General features: G+C 35.1%; 1 protein-coding gene across 1 annotated transcript in view; it reads left to right on the top strand.

Moving 5' to 3' along the window:
* Positions 1-22,130, top strand: part of Map205 (Microtubule-associated protein 205) — a 152,492-nt gene extending 130,362 nt beyond the window's left edge. The window contains exon 2 of the mRNA XM_067760388.1: positions 7,444-22,130. Within this exon, the coding sequence (XP_067616489.1) occupies positions 7,444-9,423 (1,980 nt within the window). The 3' untranslated portion in view covers positions 9,424-22,130. The remainder of the gene's footprint in view (positions 1-7,443) is intronic.
* Positions 22,131-22,479: the final 349 nt, after the last annotated feature.

Here is a 22,479-nt window from a genome sequence, read left to right as displayed (position 1 = left end):
TCACGAGATTTTCGTGCAGTTTATTTTCCAAAATCATCTACACATTTACATACATTTACGCTATATTACAGCACAGTGAGCAAAAACAAAAATCCAAATTAAGGAGGAATAAACAATGCCTACCATATAGTTTAATTTCCACACAACGATACATTCTTTTCAATAAGAAGGAGTCGCCATAGCCGTCTACGCAGGCAACTGTACAATAAAATCAACAGACCCGGTATTGAAATGAAATTTTACATATTTTTTTACAGATCGAATGGGTTTATAATATCGCCCTCTTTTTATTTATCAAATATTTACTGTAAATAAAATTCTTTCGATATTTCAATACCTAAGTGAACTTTTACTTTCAAATTTTTCACGAGGTCTGTCTACCAAGAATTAAAACAAAATGAGCGTAACAACGCCTACTTATTAAAAGAGCCTTTAGTCAGCTTTCGGTAGCGATATCTTCAGAACGGTTTAGGCCAAAGTGAAATTTGACATGCATCTTCCCTTATCAAAGAGGACCTGCCCCGGGAAAAAATAAAAGTCGATAGACAAGTACGCCCTCTTTGTATTTAACAATACAAAGTTTTCCCAAACAGTCCTTAAACGATAAAAAAAACTAAATTATAAGCTCGAGAATATCCCGAAAAAACCCCAGAATAGATCCAAAATGATTTCTAAATAGTCAAAAGATAGTGATGATCCGAAGCAATACCCAAATTATCCCGAAAACATTGCAGAAGAAACGAAATTCAATTGTTAAAGATATTATATTTATAATAATTTTATTTGTTTTTGCCAGGCATGCTTAACGAACGAAACGTTAATTTGACGTTCTTAACGTTAATAAACGAAACGAAATGACTTCGTTTCGTTTATTAGCGTTGATTATCGTAACGAAATGATATCGTTTCGTTCGTTAAGCATGCCTGGTTTTTGCCGAGTTGATGATAGGTAGTGGGTTGCAAGCGTCGAGATCTAAAACTGCTCAGCTGAGTGTAATATCTACTTTAATAAATAGAGAAGAAATATTAGAAGCATACAAATACTACATTAATTATGAAGTGAGTCAAGAACAGTTTTTTTTTTATAGAAAAAATAAATTAATTAAAAAAAAATGTTTAAGTTAAACGGTTTTAATGAAAACAATACTTACATTAAGTAGTAATAATACTAAAAGATAGAAAATAAATAGGTAGGTCCTAGATACTAGTCATCACACTCCTCATCAATCTAGGGCGTTGATCAGACAATTAAATAAAAGCGTTGGACGCGTCAAATTTCTATTGATAGTCATAAGTAAGACCAACTGAATTTTAATCAGGTTATGCTACGCCTTACATTTTTAGAAATTTCACGCGCCCATCGCTTTTATTTAATTGTGTGATCAACGCCCTAGATTGATGAGGAGTGTGATGACTAGTACCTAGGACCTACCTAATTATTTTCTATCTTTTAGTATTATTTCTACTTAATGTAAGTATTGCTTTCAATAAAACCGTTTAACTAAAAAATTTATTTTATTCATTGGTCGCTTTCTATTCATGTATGTAATGTGTGTTCCAAATATGAGCCAAATCGGACCACATATACGACTTTGGTCAATATCTCGATCCATGCGCTACCTAGCGCCGATTTTTTTCATAGGTCGCTTTCTATTCTTGTATGTATTATGTGTTCCAAATATGAGCGAAATCGGACCACAAATACGATTTTTGGTGAATATCTAGATCCTTGCGCCACCTAGCGGCGATTTTTTGTCATCGGGTTCTGCACTATATTCCAAGTTTCAAGTTTGTAGCTTATCGGGAAGTTACATAAATTTTAATTACAAAATTCGCGCTGGCCGTGCAGCCTGTCAAGTCAACCTAAATAAAACCGTTTAATTAAAAAGGGAAGTCCGAGCTATCAAATGTGTTTGAGGGAGAGTTATAATCCTGTCATAAACACCGAAAAGATTCATTTAGAAGAAGTGATTGTTTCAGAAGAAGTGATTTGTAGTGACTCGTGGTTCGAGAGAACACTAAAACTCACTTCGTTCGGAAGAAATGGGCTTGAAATTGGCCCATTTAGTAGTTTTGCCATAAATAATACACCAAGCATTTCTCTTCGACTAGCAAGAGTTGGAAGATTGATGAGCTTTAACGGGTTTCTAAGGTGGAAGACAAAATAAAGAGTCCAATTGAAAATTTCTTAAGGCAAATATTTAAAAAAATTATGTCCATAGATTCGAGCCTGTATGCATAGACTTCATAGCGAGGGTTCCAGATAACAAACCGTAGCTTTAGTAACATAAGGGTCGTTAAACTCTTTTGACCACCGTTAAACAAAAGCAAAATCACCCTTGACTTTATTGACTGTAGAATTAATATATAGGTTGAAAATAAGTTTGGAATCCATCATGACTTCCAAGTCAACAAAATTATTAACAATCTCTAGACTATAGTTGTTAATTGTATATGAAGCTGGTCGGAAAACACATAACTTTACATTTTTTAAGATTGAGCGGCATATAGTTTAGGTTGCACCAATCGTCAGCATACAATAATTGAAAATTCGAATATTGTTTATCAAGAGCAAGAACAGAATTGGACCAAGATGGTTGCCCTGCAGAACACCAGAGGAAGCGTCTATGGTGACGGAATGTGTTTTGATAAATAAACATAACTAGTTTTAAGCTGGACGCGTATACACAAGAACTCGATTGTATCAATGGTAAATAAAACGCCACCTCCAACTCTATTCAAGCGGTCATTTCTATATATTTAATAGTCGCTACACAGAATCTCAAAATTAAGGACATGGAACTTGAAAAATACATACATATGTGTAGACATAATGACTGAATTAGTGATGTGCATCAAGTCACTGCTTAGCATCAGTTTAGAGATGACAGTACCCCTTAGTGTGGCTAATATTCGTAACAATATATATATTTCCTTTCTCTTACAACTCTTATGTCTCTGGGTTTTATTCAAGTGCCCCAAAAGTTGGAAATACTTTTTTTCAAGTGGGTTAGTCTAGTGTATACCTATGTATGTATGTATATGTATTTTTATTTTGAATTTAAGCTTAACTTTCCTTTTTTTGTTGTTTATAATCCAATCTAAGCTGAAAGCTTCACAGGTCTAGTTAAATATTATCTCTACAGTAAAGAACAATGCCATTATTCAGAAGAATTTTTTGTAGTTGTAATTTTATTTGTTGTTATGAGTATACGAGCTAGCTTTCTTTTTGTTGCTGCATACAATTATCAATTTTTTTTTTTTTAATTATGCTCAATCACCGGCTGACACCACTTCAGGCTATGACTAATTAATTATATGCTACATTGTTTTCACATATATATTTAGTTCGCATTTGTCAAATACGGCTCTAGTATGAATCGCTTAAATGGCGGCGAGGAATAAAAAAAAACGTAGTACACTAATAGCGTTTTCTTTTCTGGCTATAGTGTTACGCTTTTTGTACGCCGCGCAAGGGTTGTTGTTCTATTCTAAAAAACAGGTAACGCCTTTAAGGGGTATTTCGTTCTTTTGTGAAAATTGTTGCCTGCTCGCAACGCAAAAGCGTTACACTTTTACCCTGTATAAAATGGCGGTGTGGCTATGCAACTCTGTGAAACTCTCAATTCGCTCTTGAGTTCCACATATACTCTGTTAATATGAATGCACAGATCACCTACCAGATTGCGCACTCACGAGTTCAAAATTGCTTCGTTTTGCGCATCTCGTAACAGTTGACTGTTTGAGCGAATGAAAGAAAGCGAGAAAAATACAAGAGCTAAAGGAAAATGACGTAAGAATTGCCCATAAAAAAGAGATGATCTAATGTTTACATACGCAATGCGCAATCTTCTTGTGTGATTTGTGATATGAGTGAATGTGGTGAGATGAAATGTTCTCTGTATGCACTATATGTTGACAATTTTCTGGGGTAGGAGTAACACTATTAAGGTTTTACCATTTATTTAGGTAACAATTTATTTCAGAAAAGAAAACGCTATAAGTGTTAGGCCTGCTCAAACAACGCTGTGAAAACGGACCTTATTTTATAGCGAGGTACTAAAGGCAGCTTTAGTGCTTCCAATGCAACCTGTCCAACCCGTCTCAAGTTAAATATACAATTTATGTTAAATTACAAATTGGATCTTAGTTTCTCAACAAAACATATTATACAGCGGATTTTGAAAAGATTTTCGTAGTTTGTCTGAAATTGAAAAGTGATGTCATCCACTTACATAGACGGGTGATTTTGTAGTCCCACCCGTCACTCTTAGAAAACGACAATTTTTCGCCTTATTTACACATCTTAGTTTTATATTTCGTTAGATTCGTATGTTGTTTCAAAACTCTTATCATTACTAGTTAAAGAGATATTACTTAAAGTTTCAGTTACAGTCGAGTAAAATGTGCGGCTTGCTTGTAAGTTGATAAGTGGGTACATTATGTCCTTCATATTTGATATAACCTTTTCGGGAAATGAACCAGGGGCCGACCTGTCTAAAAAGCCTTACTTATGGTGCGATTGGCTGGAAATTGGGTTCGTGGGTACTTTTTAACTAGGTTAATATTTGGGATACTTTTCTATCTACGGGGTGGACCAGGTACCGATTTATTCTAAAAAAATAGTATGTATGGTTCGATCTGATTGAAATCTAAAAAATTGTTTTTATAGTTTGCTAGGGAGAGCGAGAGGGAAGGAAGAAAGGTAATGTCAGAACCGTTGACTATTTTCCTAGGCCCTAAACGTAGAAACATGTGATGAATCTGCCCCACTTTACGCTATTTATGGTGGATTTTGAATGTCAATGGCTTTTATGTTCATGCTATATGTTTGTGCGTAAACACGTGCGAATGACGGTGTAAAGAAGAAATTTTAATAATGATGCAACACAAATGAGATGAAATTAATGTAGTATGTACATACATTCATATGTACATATGCATGTTTAACTGCGAATGCATTGGAATGTAAAAATAGATGTCCATTAGAAATGGCTATAATTATGCAGTATTAGACAATTTGTCTGCTTGTTTTCTTATTGTTGCATTTCTTGAGTTCTTTCTGCTGTTTCAGCCAATGTTTACATAATTTTTGAAACGCATGTATGTACATTAGGTTATTTCATTTGCGGTCGATAAATTTTTTAAATAAAATTTCTTCAGATCGTATTTATAATTTGTTGTCATTATTCGACGCTTAACCGAAAATATAGTTACTAGTGCGTTTAGATATTCGAATATCGTCCAGCTTCGACTAATTGATTAGGCGATTTGCTTCGACTACTCTATTACAGTAGCAAATCGAATTTCAGTAACCTGTTCTCAAAACAATAACCTTGTTCTTGAACTGACAACCATTTTCTTGAAAACAGAACGGCTGGTCTAAAATATGAACAAATGTTCTAGTAATGAGAACAATGTTCTTAAATTAAGAACAATGTTCTTAAACTAAGTTCAAGAAAAAAGAAACGGTATAATTCGTGTGCACTCAGCGGCTACGATGTTGCGGTTGTAATCGTGTGGCTCGAGTTCGATCACCGCCAAACTCTGAAGTTTTTTAAAACAATTTTTTTATTTTCTATTTTTTAACTCTTATTTTTCGTTCAGTTCCACTCATATATGTACAGCTAATTCTCAAACTTGTTATGAAATGTTTTAAATATATATTCAGATTGCATCAATAAAATGAACAATTTCTCAATAAGAGAAAGACATCAAAAAATGCATATTATGCGTTTTTTCATCTTTTGGTCTTTAATAATAGCTTTTTTGTTATTAATATTTTTTATTAATTACAAAAAAATTATTATTAATAAAAATAAATAAATGAGTACTAATTAGAAAAATCACCTTCCCTCTCCATCCCCCCACCCCCTCCAACAAAGATCAAGAACAAACCGTTCTTGAATTGAGACCGAAAAATTTTTAATCGACCACAAATCGTTCTAGAAGCGTGAGAACGAAAATTCTTAAATCAAGCCAAAGTATTGCTTGAAATGAGCACTGAAGGTTCACACATCAATACCAAAGTGGTCATAAAATACGAACGGTGTGCTTGGAAAAACTGTTCTTAAAACAAGCCCATCGGTCACGAGTTAAGAAAAAACGTACTTAGCAGACTTTTGTCAACGAATGTTCTTAATTTTGAACTTGTTTCGTTCGTTTTAGAACGATTTTTTCTCTGAGTGCATCCACTTAATATAAAAAATACAAAGCACGTTTTGAAAGTCAGAAAGTTGTAGTTGATTAATTGATTGATTAATTTAAGCTCAGAAAATTACAATTGAAGTTTAAAAAATTAAAATTGAAGTTCAGAATTTCTATTTGTAGCCCTGTAAATTACAATTCAAGTTCAGAACATTAAAATTGAAAATTGAATTGTAATTTTCTGATCTACAATTGTAATTTTCTGAACTTCAGTTGAAAATTCTGGACTTCCTGAACTTTCTGAACTAAACTGAAAAAGGTGTAGATATATGAATTGATATCGTGTTATACACCAAGTGTTTTTTCTATATTTGTATAAAATAATGAGTGTAATTTTAATACGTTTTAAAAGTTTTCTGTTGACATACTAATACAAATATATAGTTCGGTTACCAATTTGCAATTACATAATACATGTACTTCCATGAATTTTGATGCACTGAATCCGGATCCAGATATTGGACAGTGATATTAAAAACATTCAGTAATGTATAACTGAGGGAACGGTTTTGGATACAAAAGTTAAGGTCGGGTAAAATGAGTGAAAAAGTTAAGTATTGACTTTTGACTCTTACTGCTGGACTGAATGAACATTGGATACTCTACTTAAAAATTGCAAATTTTCAGTGGGTCCTATAAACTGCAAATAATTTTAATTTCTTAAAAAAAAAAAAAAACCAAACACCAAAATACTTGTCGTGATTTACCTTCGAAGAGATTTAGGTTGAGCGTCTCTTTCAATTTGCGTCGTAGTACTTTCAATATTTCTTAAAAATTGGCGGGTCGGGGCTTACACGTTTTATGCCGACTACAGATCAATTTTCAATTTGCTTCGTGCTCCTTTTAATTTTTCCTACAAACTAGAGGGACGAGACCTACATGTTTTAGCCGACTCTGAACGGCAACTACAAGGCAGATGAATTTTAACTAAGAAGCTTTTCATGGCAGAAATACACTCGGAATTTTTGCCAAATCACTGCCAAGGGGCGACCAGCTTCGAAAAACTTTTTTGTCATTGAAAAATTTGCTTTCTTAATTTTCGATGTCACTTTGTCCGGCGTGGTAGGTGAAGCACGCTACCACCACATCACGGTGGCCGCAACACCCTAATATACTACAGATTAATATGCATAAATCATACATACTACGTGCATACTTTAACATTTACTGTAATATTTTTTCAATATTTTTAATTGCAAATATTATATGTAGATTTTACTTCTTTTATGTCTTTTAGGTAGAGGAGGTTGCTCAGACTGCAGCTAACATCATTGAATGTATGAATACCTGTTCTGCTCCAGAACCCGAACAACATGAAACGGTTGAACAAATGCCAATTGAAGCGCATCACTCATTTTCGACCGAATCACAGCCCCATGCTGACCTTTTGCAACAAAATCACGAACAATTTTACCATAACGAACAGAAGGAGCAACACCAAACAACACAAGAGATGGAATCTGAGGCTGTGTATGGACATCATGAAAATGATTTGTTTTTGGCACACCCCATAGAGCAATCGACATCATCACCTACCAAATTGGAATTTGAATTGAGTGGATTTGACAACGGTGCACCTGCTACGTTTTCCATGGAAGACAAAAATCTGGCATCCGTCACCGCGCACAACGTGTTTGCTTCTACAACCGAGCCCTCCTCTGAGGCGACATCTGTACCACAACAAGAATTAATCGCTCCGACAGAACAGCAACTTGTTTTGACAGACCCAGAAAGTTCTAATCAACAGGAGCTTATGCATATGCAGGAAACTGGACCCAATAATGTGTTCGAAGCTAGCAGTGATATTTTTTCTGATTTGTCCACTGGTAATGAAGCATTGTTGGTTATATCTGGAGCTCCAGTTTCTTTGCATACAGACTCCACTTTGGCGCCAGTTATTGATACAACCGAATCCGCAATGAGCAAAGATTTCATCACTGCTGCAGCTGGTATTGGTGCTATTGCAGCTACTGCTGCTGCTGGAACTGTTGCTGCAAAAAGTGACAAGAAACCGGATATTAAAAAGGCAAGTACTCCTACTTCGACTAAAGCAAAGGCGCACGATGGCAAAAAGGGCGCAGAGCCAATTAAAAAACCTATCGGAACTTCTTCTAAAATATCAGTATCATCGGCAGCGTCTGCAGCTAGACCACATACTGGTCCAGCTAAGGCTACAACAATTACAGAAAAGAAACCATCGACATTCACTTCAACTGTGCATAAATCATCAACTTCCGCGGCTACTGCTACACGTAAACCGTTAACATCTGCTGCCTCTTCAACGAAGACAACTACAGCTCGTCCGACGACTGCTCCAGCAGCACCTAAACCAGCTGCAGCACGCACAGCAAACACTGCAACTACAGCACGTCGTTCGGCACCAACTACAACTAGTGGTAGCACTGCAAATGGCATAGCCCCTACGACCAAACCGAAAACTCTTGGCGTTGCACCAACTAAGCCCACTACCCTGGGACTTACTACTACAACAAAACCGAAATTGTCATCGCCTCGTAATACATTAACATCGCAGTTGCGCAAAACGGCGCCAACTACCAACACAGGCACTTGCTTAACTACTGCTAGAAGTCCTCTTAAGACTACAGCATCAACCACTAATGGCATCTCCAAGATTTTAGCAAATACAACGGCAGCAGCTAGTCGTGCCAAAAGTTCCACATCTACCACTACTATAACTACAACAACAAAGACTTTCACTGCACGTCCGGCACCTAAAACTACACACTCAGCTACATTATCATCCACAACAACACGCCGCACTACTGGTGGTGTATCAACTAGCATAAGCACAACCGGGACTAAAACAACTACAACCTCAACATTGCAGAAAAAGACTTCACCGGGCACCAACACCAGGCTTACAGCAGCGCCTGGCAAATCCTCATTGTCGCCCAATAAGACATCAAGTGCAGCATTGAAATTGAAAACTAAAGATGTGCTTAAAAAAGCAATAACTCCAACCAAAACGACTAATGAAACAAAAGCGAAACCTATTAAAAGGCCACCCCAAATAAATGGTACAGATGATGGTGCAAAAGGCGACTTAGGAAATCAATCAGCAGAGAACAAAGCACAATTGAATGACAGACCAATTGAACTGATTGAAAATGGTGCACATCATACGGTGTTAAAAAATGGTGAAGGTTCTTTATTAGAGCAACAGAATGTTCAGGAACCTGCTCTTATTGATGCCTAAACAGAGAGAAGTATTAAGAAGACTTAAAAAGTGCAGTAAGCGATATGAAGAAAAATATTTGATATCAAAGGGTCTTTCGTCATTTTAAAACTTATCTGTTTTTTGCTGTGAGTTAAGCTACCATTGAGAGACGAATGCAAAGCTCAAAGTACCAGAAGTTAAAGTAGGACGTATTTAGTGGAAGCATTTGAAAATAATACTTCTGACATTATTAATACAAAGATTGCTGGAAACGTAAAAGGGAAACGGATTAAGAAAACATATATATTTTGATCGAAAGGCTTTTTCTCTTGCTTTAAAATAAAAATTGTTGAGCGATAATAGAATGAGCAGAAACTCGTATAATCAAATACAGCAAACGAAGAAATACAACAAAATTATTGCATATTTTTAACAGAAATCCTTTTAAGTTCAATAAAAACTGTTGCACTTGTTTTTCAGTTTTTTTTTTTTAACTGCTATTTAGTTACACTAAAAATTGTGCATGTCTTATTTATTGTCATTTGTTGTACCATTCGGTTCTATGTTAAAATTATTTGTATTTTAGATAACATCAGCATTTTAATGATTGGTATTTTAAAACAGCTTTCGATGTGCTCAAAAATTTGTATACGTAAATTGGTTACTATTTAACTTTGAACTGTTATTCTTTTGTGATTTCCATACACATACACTTGGTGGCGAATATTAAAATGGTAATTTTCTTGGCTGTAAAGACATTTATTCAATGGATAAAGAACATTTAAAGACTAATTTTTACTATTGCTTTCAAGTAATGTTTCTGGATTTTAACGAATATATTTTTCTATTCATTGTAATCGATTATAAATTTTTCCATGTCATTTATTTAGTTGATGGTTAATGTATGAAAAATTCGAAAAACAAAAATAAACGAACTAAAAAAAAATTCTTAAAATATACGAAAAATCGAATAAAAACTACATATATATATATTCTTATTGCATGTGTGAGTTAGTAATTTTGTCATCATAATGATATAATTTACACTAACGTACTAATACATTATTACCAACATTACACAAGAAAAATAAATGCATACATGCAAAATATCAAAAAAGTAAAAACAAAAAAATTTTAAATAAAAATTTAGGCGCGACATGCGAGAAAAATCTATGAAGTGAAATTATCTTTTATAAGTATACACAAATATCTCTAATGTTAAGGAAAATATCACATGCGAAAAAATTTCGAATCAATTTTCACAATTAGAGATCAAATTGTGCATTTTTTATATATATTTTTGTACTTCATATTTGTATTATTCTGTTCCTGTTTACAAACATGTGAAATACAACGTAAAACACAAGAGAACGTCATGGTATACTTAAAAAAAAAACCATTAAATTTTTTATTATTATTTATATTTACATTTGTACACGCAAAACAAAATGAACACTATTTGCTCTTATACCCAGTGTATTACTACTATTACATTATTACTTTAATTTCTTTCATTTTATATTCCTACCGGTGTTGCTCCTTTTGTATTATTTTCTTTAATTTATTAAAACCAAAAATAAAAACTCATCTCAAAAGTCTGTCAAAATATACTTATAAATAAATATTATATTCTCAAAACAACGATAATTTTTACGATAAACTTCTACGGAAACAAAAAAAAAAACAAAAAACCATTAAAAACTTAAAAAAAAATTATAAAACTTAATTTTGCGTTTCCTTTAATTATTTTGTTCATTATTTGTTATTATTGTATTTTTAATTATTTTACAGCTGCCTGAAAAAAAATCCAAATTGAATATTGTCGTCGTCAATGGTCCCACCATGATATAAGAAAGAAGGTAATTCCATTGTCAGTTATTGGTAGCCATATTATTTACTTGACAAAGAAAAACCTTATCACATTTCGTGGTACCACCTCCGATAAAAAGAAAATATTTCAGCGCACTGCCCTCAAGTAACCCAACGAAACCGGCTAATTCGTAATTTTTTTTTCCTGAGTTGTTGATGGGCCGCGGTTTGTCAAGCATCAAGATCTAAAGCTGATCAGCTAAAGAAGCGTTATCATCCGCAGAATGCAAAAAGTGCATAAATTTATAGAATAGAAACATTCATACATACAACTGTGCCCGAAATAATAACAGTAGCAATTACGCAGGATTTCAAACGAAGAAAAAAACAGTGTAGGTCCTTATAGTTTTATTCATTCAAGCTTGCAACGAGTATGGTTAAGTTTGTAAATAAAATAAATGTTTTCTTTAGATTAATAAAAATGTGTCAAATTAGTTAATAACAACATGCTAATTTCATCGGTATAGAATCCACCAAACGTCTGCATTTCTCGAGAGGAATGGCTTTCCACGCCTTCTTCACAACACTCATTAGCTATTTCGCATTTGAAGGATTATCTTTCCTGTCCACCCTGTCGGGAAATCAACAAAACAAAATAAGTCGATTATCTTTCCCTACTGCTTCCTTGACCTCTGCAGAAAGATTCCCAATGGGGTTAAGGTCTGGGGACTAAGCCATGACCTCAACTCTATTTGAAAAAAACCCGTTTTTGCCAAATTGCTGGTATGCTTCATAAACTCATTTCAACGGCATCTTTCATTCTGCGTGTGGTAGCATAGTCCACTCCATTATTTCTACGTACAGCCACAACTTTTATGAACTTTCGCCCTCTTGTTTCGGCCTTTGCTGTCGATTTTTTGTAAGTAAGTTTTGCCTTCTGATAATGACTTTTGTCCCAAAAATTATGAATTAATATCATGATGTAATAATAAAGGTGATGTCAACAGCATAACCTCACTTTTTCGGCAGCTCTAAATGCCAGTATTTAAAAGTAATAAATTTGGATTGCTTAATTTTTCGTACAAATTCTTCAAATAAATTAGTTTTCAGCAAAATTTTGTCTATATTCTGTTAGGGAATACAAAGTGAAGTTACTCTTTTTGGCTGAAAAATTCTAATAACGGCTTATATAGTTATATTTTTAAACGTGTAGTAAAATCTACCACGATCGTAGTAGAACTCAAAGGCAGTTCTGTATGATAGACAACCCTCTAAATTATGCATGCCGAACTTGTCAGAATAAGGGAAAACGTCAACGGGATGAGACCACCTGAATATTAATTTCATCATGAATTTATATAACTAAGGATTTTGCCACTTCAAATCAATTAAAATTTTCCCGATTCATTCCAACCACTTCAAAAAGAACGACTACTTCGATTGCACTACTATGTATATTTTATCACAGTACAAAACAACAGCCTAACACAAAAGGTAACAGGACTTCATGAATGTGAATTTATCATAAACTTATTTCAGCACAAAGTGGTAGCATTTGGACCTGTGTTCTGGTGAAGACAAATTTTAATGAAATCTGCTATTTAAGTGTAAAAAAGCTATGAATAAATTTTTCATAGACCACTGCTATTATTTCGAACACAGTTGTATATAAAATTAATTATTAAGAGAGGTGAGAACAGTGTTTATATAAAAAAATGGAATCCTAGCTTTCAAATCTGTTAAGTGAAAGTTGAAACGGTACATTGCACGCCTTACAAAAAGCTTTGTATGGATCGTCCAGCACAGATTCCAACTAGGCACTGTACTCGTTCTCGAGTTACAGTTCAGAGTTCAGAGTTACAATATACGCAAAAGAGACTCAAAGTTTTGCTACCAGAAAAACCCTCTTTTTAATATGGAAGGCAAAAGAATTCCCTTTTTTCCTTTTTTATTAAATTTTGTAGTGAAATATTCCTCAAAACGGGTAATTTTCCACAGTCACAGATGTTGTTGTAGCTATAAGGTTTCTCCCCGAAGGCTTTGGGGAGTGTTATCGATGTAATGGTCCTTTGCCGGGTACAGATCCGGTACGCTCAGGTAACAGCACCATTAAGGTGCTAGCCCGACCATCTCGGAAACGATTTGTATGGCCACATTAAACCTTCAGGCCATCCCTCCGTCCCCACCCCCAAGTTCCATGAGAAGCTTAGGGTCGCCAGAACCTCGTCTGTTAGTGAAACAGGATTGGCCGCGGATAGGTGAGGTTGGGTTTGGAGTAGCTATATATTGCACTGGCAACCTGGAAGGGTTGCGCTACACAGCCCCTTGAATCTGGTATTTTAGTCGCCTCTTACGACAGGCATACCTACCGCGGGTGTATTCTGACCACCCTAACCCGCTGGGGGCCGTCACAGTCGGACGCTTCAATTAAGCTTCAAAACTGCCTCAAAGTGGCGTTCTATTTACACTAAGCTGTTCGTTATATATATTCGTTTTTTGCAAATATAAAGTTTGCCGGGCAGAATATAATATAGTATGCCCTAAAAGTACAAAATTTCACTAGAATTGGATAAATCTCATGGACTCTTACGCAGTTTTTAAGTAAACGCTAAATAAATACTTCGAATTGTTTCTTTTGCATAGAAAGAGGAGCAGTCAGGCATTTTTGATTGATGCCCAGTACGCACAGAACATTTAATTAATCTTATTTCAATAAATTTCCAGTTTTGTTTAACTCCTTGTCGTCCAAAATGCCACTTTTTATTTAAGAAACAATGCACAACCCATTATTTCTTGGCAAAACCCGAGTTGCTGCGCGAACTTGTTAAAATTGTTTAGAAGTTTCTTGACGAGATTTTTCTGAAGTATTTCTTGAATGTTATTTGGATTTTTTTGGTTTGTTTTTAAGAGCGGCATATTTAGAACTGCCAAGTTGCATTTGAAATTTGTTGAAAACCATTGGCATTCAGGGTGCATCGCTTATACATATAAAATTCCTGATAGCGGTTAATTTGTTAATCATTTATTACGTGAAATACTCACAGAATACGTTATGAAGGTCAAAATAAGAAAATGTGTAGTGGGTCTAAGACTGTCAATACTACATCTTGCTTCTCTTCTTCTGGATCTTCGTGAAATGGGTGTCTCACTAAAATAAGTCTGGGCCAATATTCTGAGGCGCGATGCGACAGGAAATACGATTCTAAAAATATCAAATAAATAATAAAGGACCTAAATATTTTATGCCGACTCTGAACGGAGTTTTCACTGAGAAGCTTTTCGTGGCAAAACTTCCGTTGTAATATTCGGTAGAAGTGACATCAAAATACTTTGGAGTTCGAGGAGGGACAAGCATACGTGGCGCCGAATCGAGTAAAGTCTTTGGAAGGATTATGTATTGAGGACTTAGATTATAACAAATTGTCAGGAAAGAGTAATTGTAATAATGAGTCACTAAATGAACTAAATAGAATGAGAAATAATAGGCAATTAAATAAAGACTAAAAACTTGAAAATAAAGCTAATATTAGAAAATATTTGTACACAATTATACGTACGAATAGAGGCCTATCACTTTAGTCGAGGACTATCTGTTAGTTAGGCCTCTAAAGCCTTTATAGCACGGCAGTCGCTAAACCAATACATCATGGTGACATTAACCGGCTATACTTTCAAGTATTACGATCACTTAAGTTTCAAGCTTTTTTGTATTGAGGGATTGCGTGCAGAAAGGTTACTTCTTTAAATATTACGTTTTGAGATTATCGTGTTTTAAACATGATAAGCATTTTGGTTGTTGAAGAATTTGAAATATTTTCTTAATATATCATCATTAATTGGCGCTTAACCGCCTGAGCGCATTTGGCCGTTATGTAGCAAATCACGTCAACTATCCTTGATTCGCGATCAAGGGCGCACCGAGGTGGGCGCATCGAGGGAGGTCAAGTCTTCCTCCACCTGCCTCTCCCAACACAGTGGAGGTCTCACTCTTCCTTTGCTTCCAAACTGCGGTGTCGGCTGAAGTACTTGCTTTGCCAGCGTCCATTCGCATAACATGACCAAGCCAGCGAAGCCTTTGAAATTTTTTCGCTGCACTATCGTCATATCTGTATTTTTTTAATAAATACTTATCGCAGTAAGAGCGTATTTTGATGGTTTTCTAAACCCTGCTTTTTTTAACAGTTTTCAGATTTAAGTCTTATTGTACTGTTAAGCTTAAAATTTAAACCGCCTTTGGAAACTGTTGTAGCATATTTTTACAAAACCAACAAATCAATTAAAAGTAGATGACATTTGTCATAAGAAAAATATTTCTTATAGTAATTTCACAAAACTCTGAGCTGTATACATATATGCATGATACAAAAAATGGGGTAGTTCCATTTAGTGTGACATTAGCCACTTGACTTGCGGGGATAATGACAATTTCACCAAAAACAAGCTACCAGATTGAAAAATGTTACGAATTTTTATAATTTTTATGGATTTTATATTAACGAATACGACTAAGTTACTATCATAATTATTTTAAATAAAAAAGAAAAAACAATGAGCCCCATGCCTTGGAAATTTTTCAATACGAAATATCAGCCTAGAAAAGGTTTTTAATAAGTTTTCGCGCTCCCGAAAAATGTTTTGGTGGAAGAAACATGGATCGAAATATAATAAGCAAGGGAATATAGCCTGTACGTTTGCTCAGAATATTTTGACAAAACATACACGTTTGTCAACTGCTTGCTCAAACGAGGTCCTTATAAATCGACACCGCAATTTCTTGATAAATTGGCTACAGGTCCACATTTTTTATTTTTTTATTTATTGTATAATTCAAGCGGATCGCTTACGGAAGGAATTGTTAAACCATTTTTTAATGAGAACATTACCCTGTAGCCCTGCAGGTTTGCAGTAGTTACGACAGTTATTTTGCCCGTTGTAGCAGCGGTCACCTTGGGGCAAGCCCCGCCTATACATATTCTGTACCCCTTTAGCATTGACGTCCCACAAACGTAACAAATTAAACACCTACCACTCACTGCAGACTTTGGAGGTACACTTTTTCTCAACACACCTTGAGAAATATCCACTGTAGAGGCATGATCATAGCGCCATGTTAGAACAGCAGGATTTTTCGTGCATTTTTTCTGTCTAGGGATCAAGCTGCCATAAAGATATGAGTCATTAACCAATGTATGAGTGATTATCCACTATTTTTCAATAAATTACATGTTTACTGTATTCTCAATCGATATGTATGCACATAAATCGTGCTAAAGCATATTATTATTGTCTCAAATGACCATTGCGTTTTCATCCTAAAGGAAATTTCCATCCCGAAAAAACACAATTTTGCCTTGAACAGTAACGGTATGGCAACGCTTCTGGCAAAACAACAAACATTATGAAACTTCAAAAATCCCCAAATACGTGAAAAAATTTTGAGTGTAACTACCTTCTTTTTTGTATCATGCATATATGTATGTATTTCTGTTTTATTTTGATTTTCGTTTTTTTTTTCAAGAATTATATTTTATTCGTTTAATTATGCTGTACATTTTTTTACAGTTTATTTAATTGTAGTGTTTGAGATTTGAAAAATTTTTAAACAAAATCACGACTCGAATTTATTCAAATGGCCTACCCCTACCAGAATGCATATACATACATATGCACATTTACATATAAACGTACGTACATAAGCATTTCTTCATGAATATGTATGACTTTAATTTATTATATAAATAGTTACACTAAAAAAAAATAAATTAAGCCTTAGATGTTGTATTTGTAGTAAGAAATAGATTAACTTATTTCACATCATTTCGCTTGCTTTAATATTAGTGCCCTTTGCCTCTCATTTGCCTTATTGTTAATTAAATTGAATAAAAGTTACATTAAGCGAAAAATTGATATTTTGCAATGCACAAAATAGAGTTGTCAAAAATTAATGCTGCTGTGTTTTAGCTAAAATCCAAATAAAATAATTGCTTTATGTATTTTGTACTAGTTAGAGGATTTCATTAAATTACTTAAATTAATAGAGACTGATTGCAATAAAAACGTTAGCTTCCATAATTTGAAAACCGAAAAATACGGTTCTTCCATCAACTTCAACAACCGATATCTTTCAGAGTAAATATTGTACACATAGATATGTATGTTATTGACAAAGATAAAAGCTTTTGTAATCAAGCAGAATTTTAAGCGAAAATAAATTATATAAAACCTGTGAAATATTGTCGGGCCATCAGGAATGGCTTTTCGTAATTCGATATCGAAGAAATTATCGTTTTTGCTTTCCATGGGGGCATCATGTTCTGTGAAACGAGATAATGAAAATGAATTTTCACACATCTGAATAAATTTCTGTATGAGTTTTTTTTTTCATTTTATCAATTCACAGGACGTGAATTGGCCTCCATATTCGAAAACGTCGGCGATGGTATCGAGCATTTGATAGCAAATAAGCTGTCGAGCTGTGTGTTCCTAAATCGAAATTTTTTAATGATTTTCAGATTATTTAGGAATGATTTTTAATTACAAAGTTTAAATGCAACGCTACACGGTGGGGTATTTGATCAATCTAGCTGGCCAAAACTAAAACAGCAGTTATTTCAGTTAAAAAAGTAGTTATCTCACTTCATTGTTATGAAAGGAAATATTTGACAGTAAATTCACGGTGTTCCGCGCAGCATTACTATGGATCGAGCCCCCAGTTTCGTAGGGACCCGGGTCATTTTTTGGCATTACGTAAGGTATGTATGTCAATATGGGTATCAAACGAAAGGTATTTTACTCCGCATTTCTATTGATACTTTTAAGTAGGGTTGCCACCTCACCTTTTTTATATTTTGTATACCCACTATTATCTCGGAAACGGCTTAACGAATTTGAATCATATTACATTCTAAGACTTTTCACCTAGGTGTTGCCACTGAAGATGTTTTCACAAGGTTCACACCTTTTGCCAATAGGAGTATCAGTCTCTTACAAAATTGATCACCCCTCAAAAAAATGCGGGTATGCGGAGCCGTTTTTGTTATTAAACTTTGAAACAAACACAAGCTTATGTATTGCCAAAAAATTACTGACATGATATGCCATGAAAAAAAGATATATCTTTTTGTTTGCAAGGTTTTTAAAAAATTTAATATTGAAAAGTAGTAGAATTACAAGTGGAATAAATCAGTTACAATATGCGGTATAAAAAATCTAACATATGAATTAAAAACACATTTACCGTTCTAAAGGAAAATGTAACTATATTTGATTAAGGCTAAACCAGTGAACAAGTATTTAGGTTAGAACTGTATATTGCTTTTTAACCCAAAAATACATCGAACTGCACACAATTTTTATACAACTTTAGATATGCCCGGTTAGCTCCGTTGACGTTGCAGACGGGTTTTGGGGTATGTATACTATTCAGTTGACATCTAGGAACGCCAGGGAGTATATTAAAAAAAAAAATTCTAATATTTTTAAAAATCGACTTTTGGCCAGCTAGATTGATCAAATATCGCACCGTGCGCTGCTACGAAGTTAAAAAAAACCCTTAGCAGTGGTGAAATACACTAACTAATGATTCGGTTTGTCGAGATTTTATTGTGCTATTCACTAACTCAGTCTTAACATGGCTAACGAGATGACCATTATTATTAGTTTAAATGACGGAATTATGGAATTCAAGCCAATGCCGTTGACAATCGTAAAATTATCTTCTATATTTTAGCGGATATATAAAAGCGGATCAAAGTTTAACGAATATCAATGAAAAGTGGTTACTGAAATCAAAATCGTTTAGTTACCGATAGATCAACATCATATCGATCACGAAAATCGTTAAAAAAATAATTAGTGAATTACAGTGCAGTGGGGGCTTCCGTAGTTGCATAGTGGATACTCGTCGTCTCGATACTTAAGTTCGATATCGAAAGGTTCACGGGAATATTTCGGTTTCTGTAATTTGATATGAGTAATTTAGTTTTCGTATCGATAGAGGCATCTGCCTTAACACCAGTATGAAGTAAGAATAGGGCTGATTACATTCAACACGGCGTCTACAGACCACAACCACAATAAAGCAAAGCTTGATGACAACCGTAGCCAAGCATTGGCTTCTTAATTACTTTGGAAGCGGCAGCCACCAATATAAATTACAGCAAATAGTAGCGAAAAATTTAGAAAAAAATATTAATTATGTTTAAAAAACGCCCAAAAGAATGATTTTAGCTTTTATTATCTCTTATTTACTTCTATTTTAGTTTTTATTGACAAAATAAAAAGGACGCCACTGACTGCGCTTCCCAAGAATTAGGTTTAATCTGGCTACAACGACTTTCGTGATTAATTGTCGTACCGCTCTGTCGCGCCGAAAATAACGACACTCATAAGAACATGTGTAAAAATAATATACAGATGTGGCGGCTACACCGCTGTCGTGAATGTAATCAGCTCTGATGTTGAAGATTTCAAGTTCAATACTTTGCTCCCGAAGAGCTAGTTGATGAATAAATGGAATTCAGAAACATGTCCTAGTAACCATCGCCGTATTTAAATTTTATAATTTTTCTATAATAACAACAATAAATGTTTTAAAGTTTTTCTGGGTCTTTAAGGATTATTTTCTTATTTAGATGTTAAGAAACAAGCTCTGTTCAGAATATAAACTAATTTGATAGATCCAAAACACTTTTTGAAATATGAAAACCAAAGTTCTCAAATCAAGATACGGAAACCAAAATGATCTTGCCGAGAGTTTGAACCGACGAGTGTTGATTATCAAATTACGGAAAGCCAACCCCAAATTCCTTAAATAATCACAAAAATATCAATGTCCAACGGATTACGTAACGAACGTTGGATACGCGTCGACATTTTTTGTTATAGAAAGTGTAAACGATAATTTGAGCCACGTTCTTGTTTGATATCCAGTTACGAAAAGCCACCCCAGAGCTGGCATGAAGTTATCATATAAAAATGTTACTGTTCGCGAATTTGATGCTTTAAAATTATAAAAATTTGAATTAATTAGATAATTTTCTGCATGTTCTAATGGAGTGTATTTGTATTTTCAAGAAAAGAGTCTGAAACAATATGGGATACTACATCTTCATTGCTAAACGACCTAAAAGCGTGAACTTGTCAAGCTAGATTAACATGTTGGACGCCCAATTGAGATTGATTAATCGTCATCAAAGTCCTCTAACGGCAGTCCATGGTAACTACAAATTCCACAGGGTTGGAGCATAGGGATGCTCCTGATGGAGGCGTAGGTGGTTGATGTCATATTGGAACACATCGCATACTGGAATTAGTTGGATAGGTATATCGGGGTTGACTCTGGATAAGTAAGAGTTTGATCTGTTGCAGTATATGGAACGACATTGAACCATAGTAGTGTGACACTCTCTCTGTGCTCTGCTTTTGTTTACTGCAAGAGTAAGACAAGGTGTATTAATAACGGGGTGGTTTAAATTGAGTTGCAACAATCTCATTAAGCATCTAAAACTGCCTCCCGGATTTTGTTCACCTCATAACGCTTATTTAAGCAGTTCGCGGCTATATGGCTCTCCTAGCCGCATTTTTGCCAAATATTTGACCTATCCATAGGCTCGTTGCACTTCTGAGCTATATGTCCATAGCCCCAACACCTATAGCAACGTGTCTTTTGTATCACCTCTCTAATTCTGCTGGATACCCATCCTACAAGTTCTTTTTGCGCCTTTATAACAAATTTAGCATCATTCGTGGTAAGTCTTATAAGTGCCAATTGTGTACCGCTGTATCCTTAGCATATGCTTTTTGTGGTAGTTTTATCAGGCCGTTTAATGCTACACTGCTGACGGAGAGCATCAGAAATCTCCTTCCGCCTAGTTTGCCACTCTCCAGAGTTTTATATGTCTTTACTTCTTCCTTTCGATATTTTTCTGCATAAGTGACCGACGCTTGTGATTACCCTCGTGCCGTGGCGTTAATTCCTTTGATGACGTAGTGGGATTGACAATTTTGTTTTCATTCAATGAGTTCTACCAAGGTCCCTTTCCCGGGGTTGACGGGCTTCCATCCCTAGCTCATTCGCACTTATTTTAATCTTCAATTCCTTTACCTCCAGAGCCGATTCGATATACGATACTTTTGTTATGGAGACCATGCGCTGAATGTGCGCCTTTTAGTTCCATGGGCTAGGCCCTTCTTTAGAGCGAGGTGGCCCTTACCCTATGAATGGATTGAAGGCCATTTGCTTACCTCTCTGTTTCAATAGCGTGCGCTACTCCGCTGAGTGATAGTGACGTTTAGAGCACTGCATTCTAAGGAGTATGGTTACTGATGGCTGCTAGGTGAAATATGGAAACAGAACTGTTTCCAAAGTCTTCCTACTTCCAGGTATGTTAACGTTGGCATGGTTATTCCGTAGGCCTCTGTGGTGGTGACGGTAATCGCCGACAACGTGTTTGGGGAACCATCTATTGTAGCCAAACGAAAGATGCATTGCACGTTCTCTCGCTATGACTGCTACTTTAGGTATTCTACCAGGCGGAATAACGGCGGTCAAAGTCGGTTCAATAACTTCGCGAAACACGCACTCGCTCTGCCGGACCCGGCGGAATGGAAACGCTCCAAAAATATCTCATAGTCTTCCTAATTAATGGGAGTGCGGTGTTCCGATGAAATGAAATGTGCAGGTGGTTTTAGTGAGAGGAGTATGGGATGTTTCTGGCGTCAGGATCGGCAGTTGAGCCCACGATCTTCGGTGTGGTAGGCGGCCGCCAGCAATTAACATAGATAATATTCGTGAGAAAAATTATGCAAATCGGTTAAAACTCACGCCTGCTTTCATAAAACTACAAAATTGTATACCAATTTCACATAGAAACTTTATGAAATCATTTTTTTATTAATAAAATTATTAATTTTTCTTTTTCCACAGGGCCAGTTGATTCATTACTGAATGTCTGTCTCGTACTATCAAAAAATATTTGGTTTTTACAAAAAATTACTGTCCGAGCAGTTCCAAACTAAACGAGGTTTCCGACATGATGATCTCCTATCGTGCGATTTTTTAATTTGATGCTGTAGAAAATAACACCGCGCCGTAAGTTTTTCTTACTCCTAACTGGAAGAAGAAGAAGTGAAAAACAGGGGTTTGATAGAGAATGAGGACAAAACGAAGCACCTGCTGTCATCAAGTAAAGAATCAGCGCATTTGCGCCTTGGCAACCACGCCACTGTTGGCAGCCATAATTTCGAAATAGTAAAATACTGTATTTATTTGTGAACCAGCTTTAG

Source organism: Eurosta solidaginis, chromosome 1 (assembly GCF_040869045.1).
Source record: "Eurosta solidaginis isolate ZX-2024a chromosome 1, ASM4086904v1, whole genome shotgun sequence".
In the NCBI taxonomy this organism is placed as follows: Eukaryota; Metazoa; Arthropoda; class Insecta; order Diptera; family Tephritidae; genus Eurosta; species Eurosta solidaginis.
This window is presented reverse-complemented; position numbering and strand designations above follow the sequence as displayed.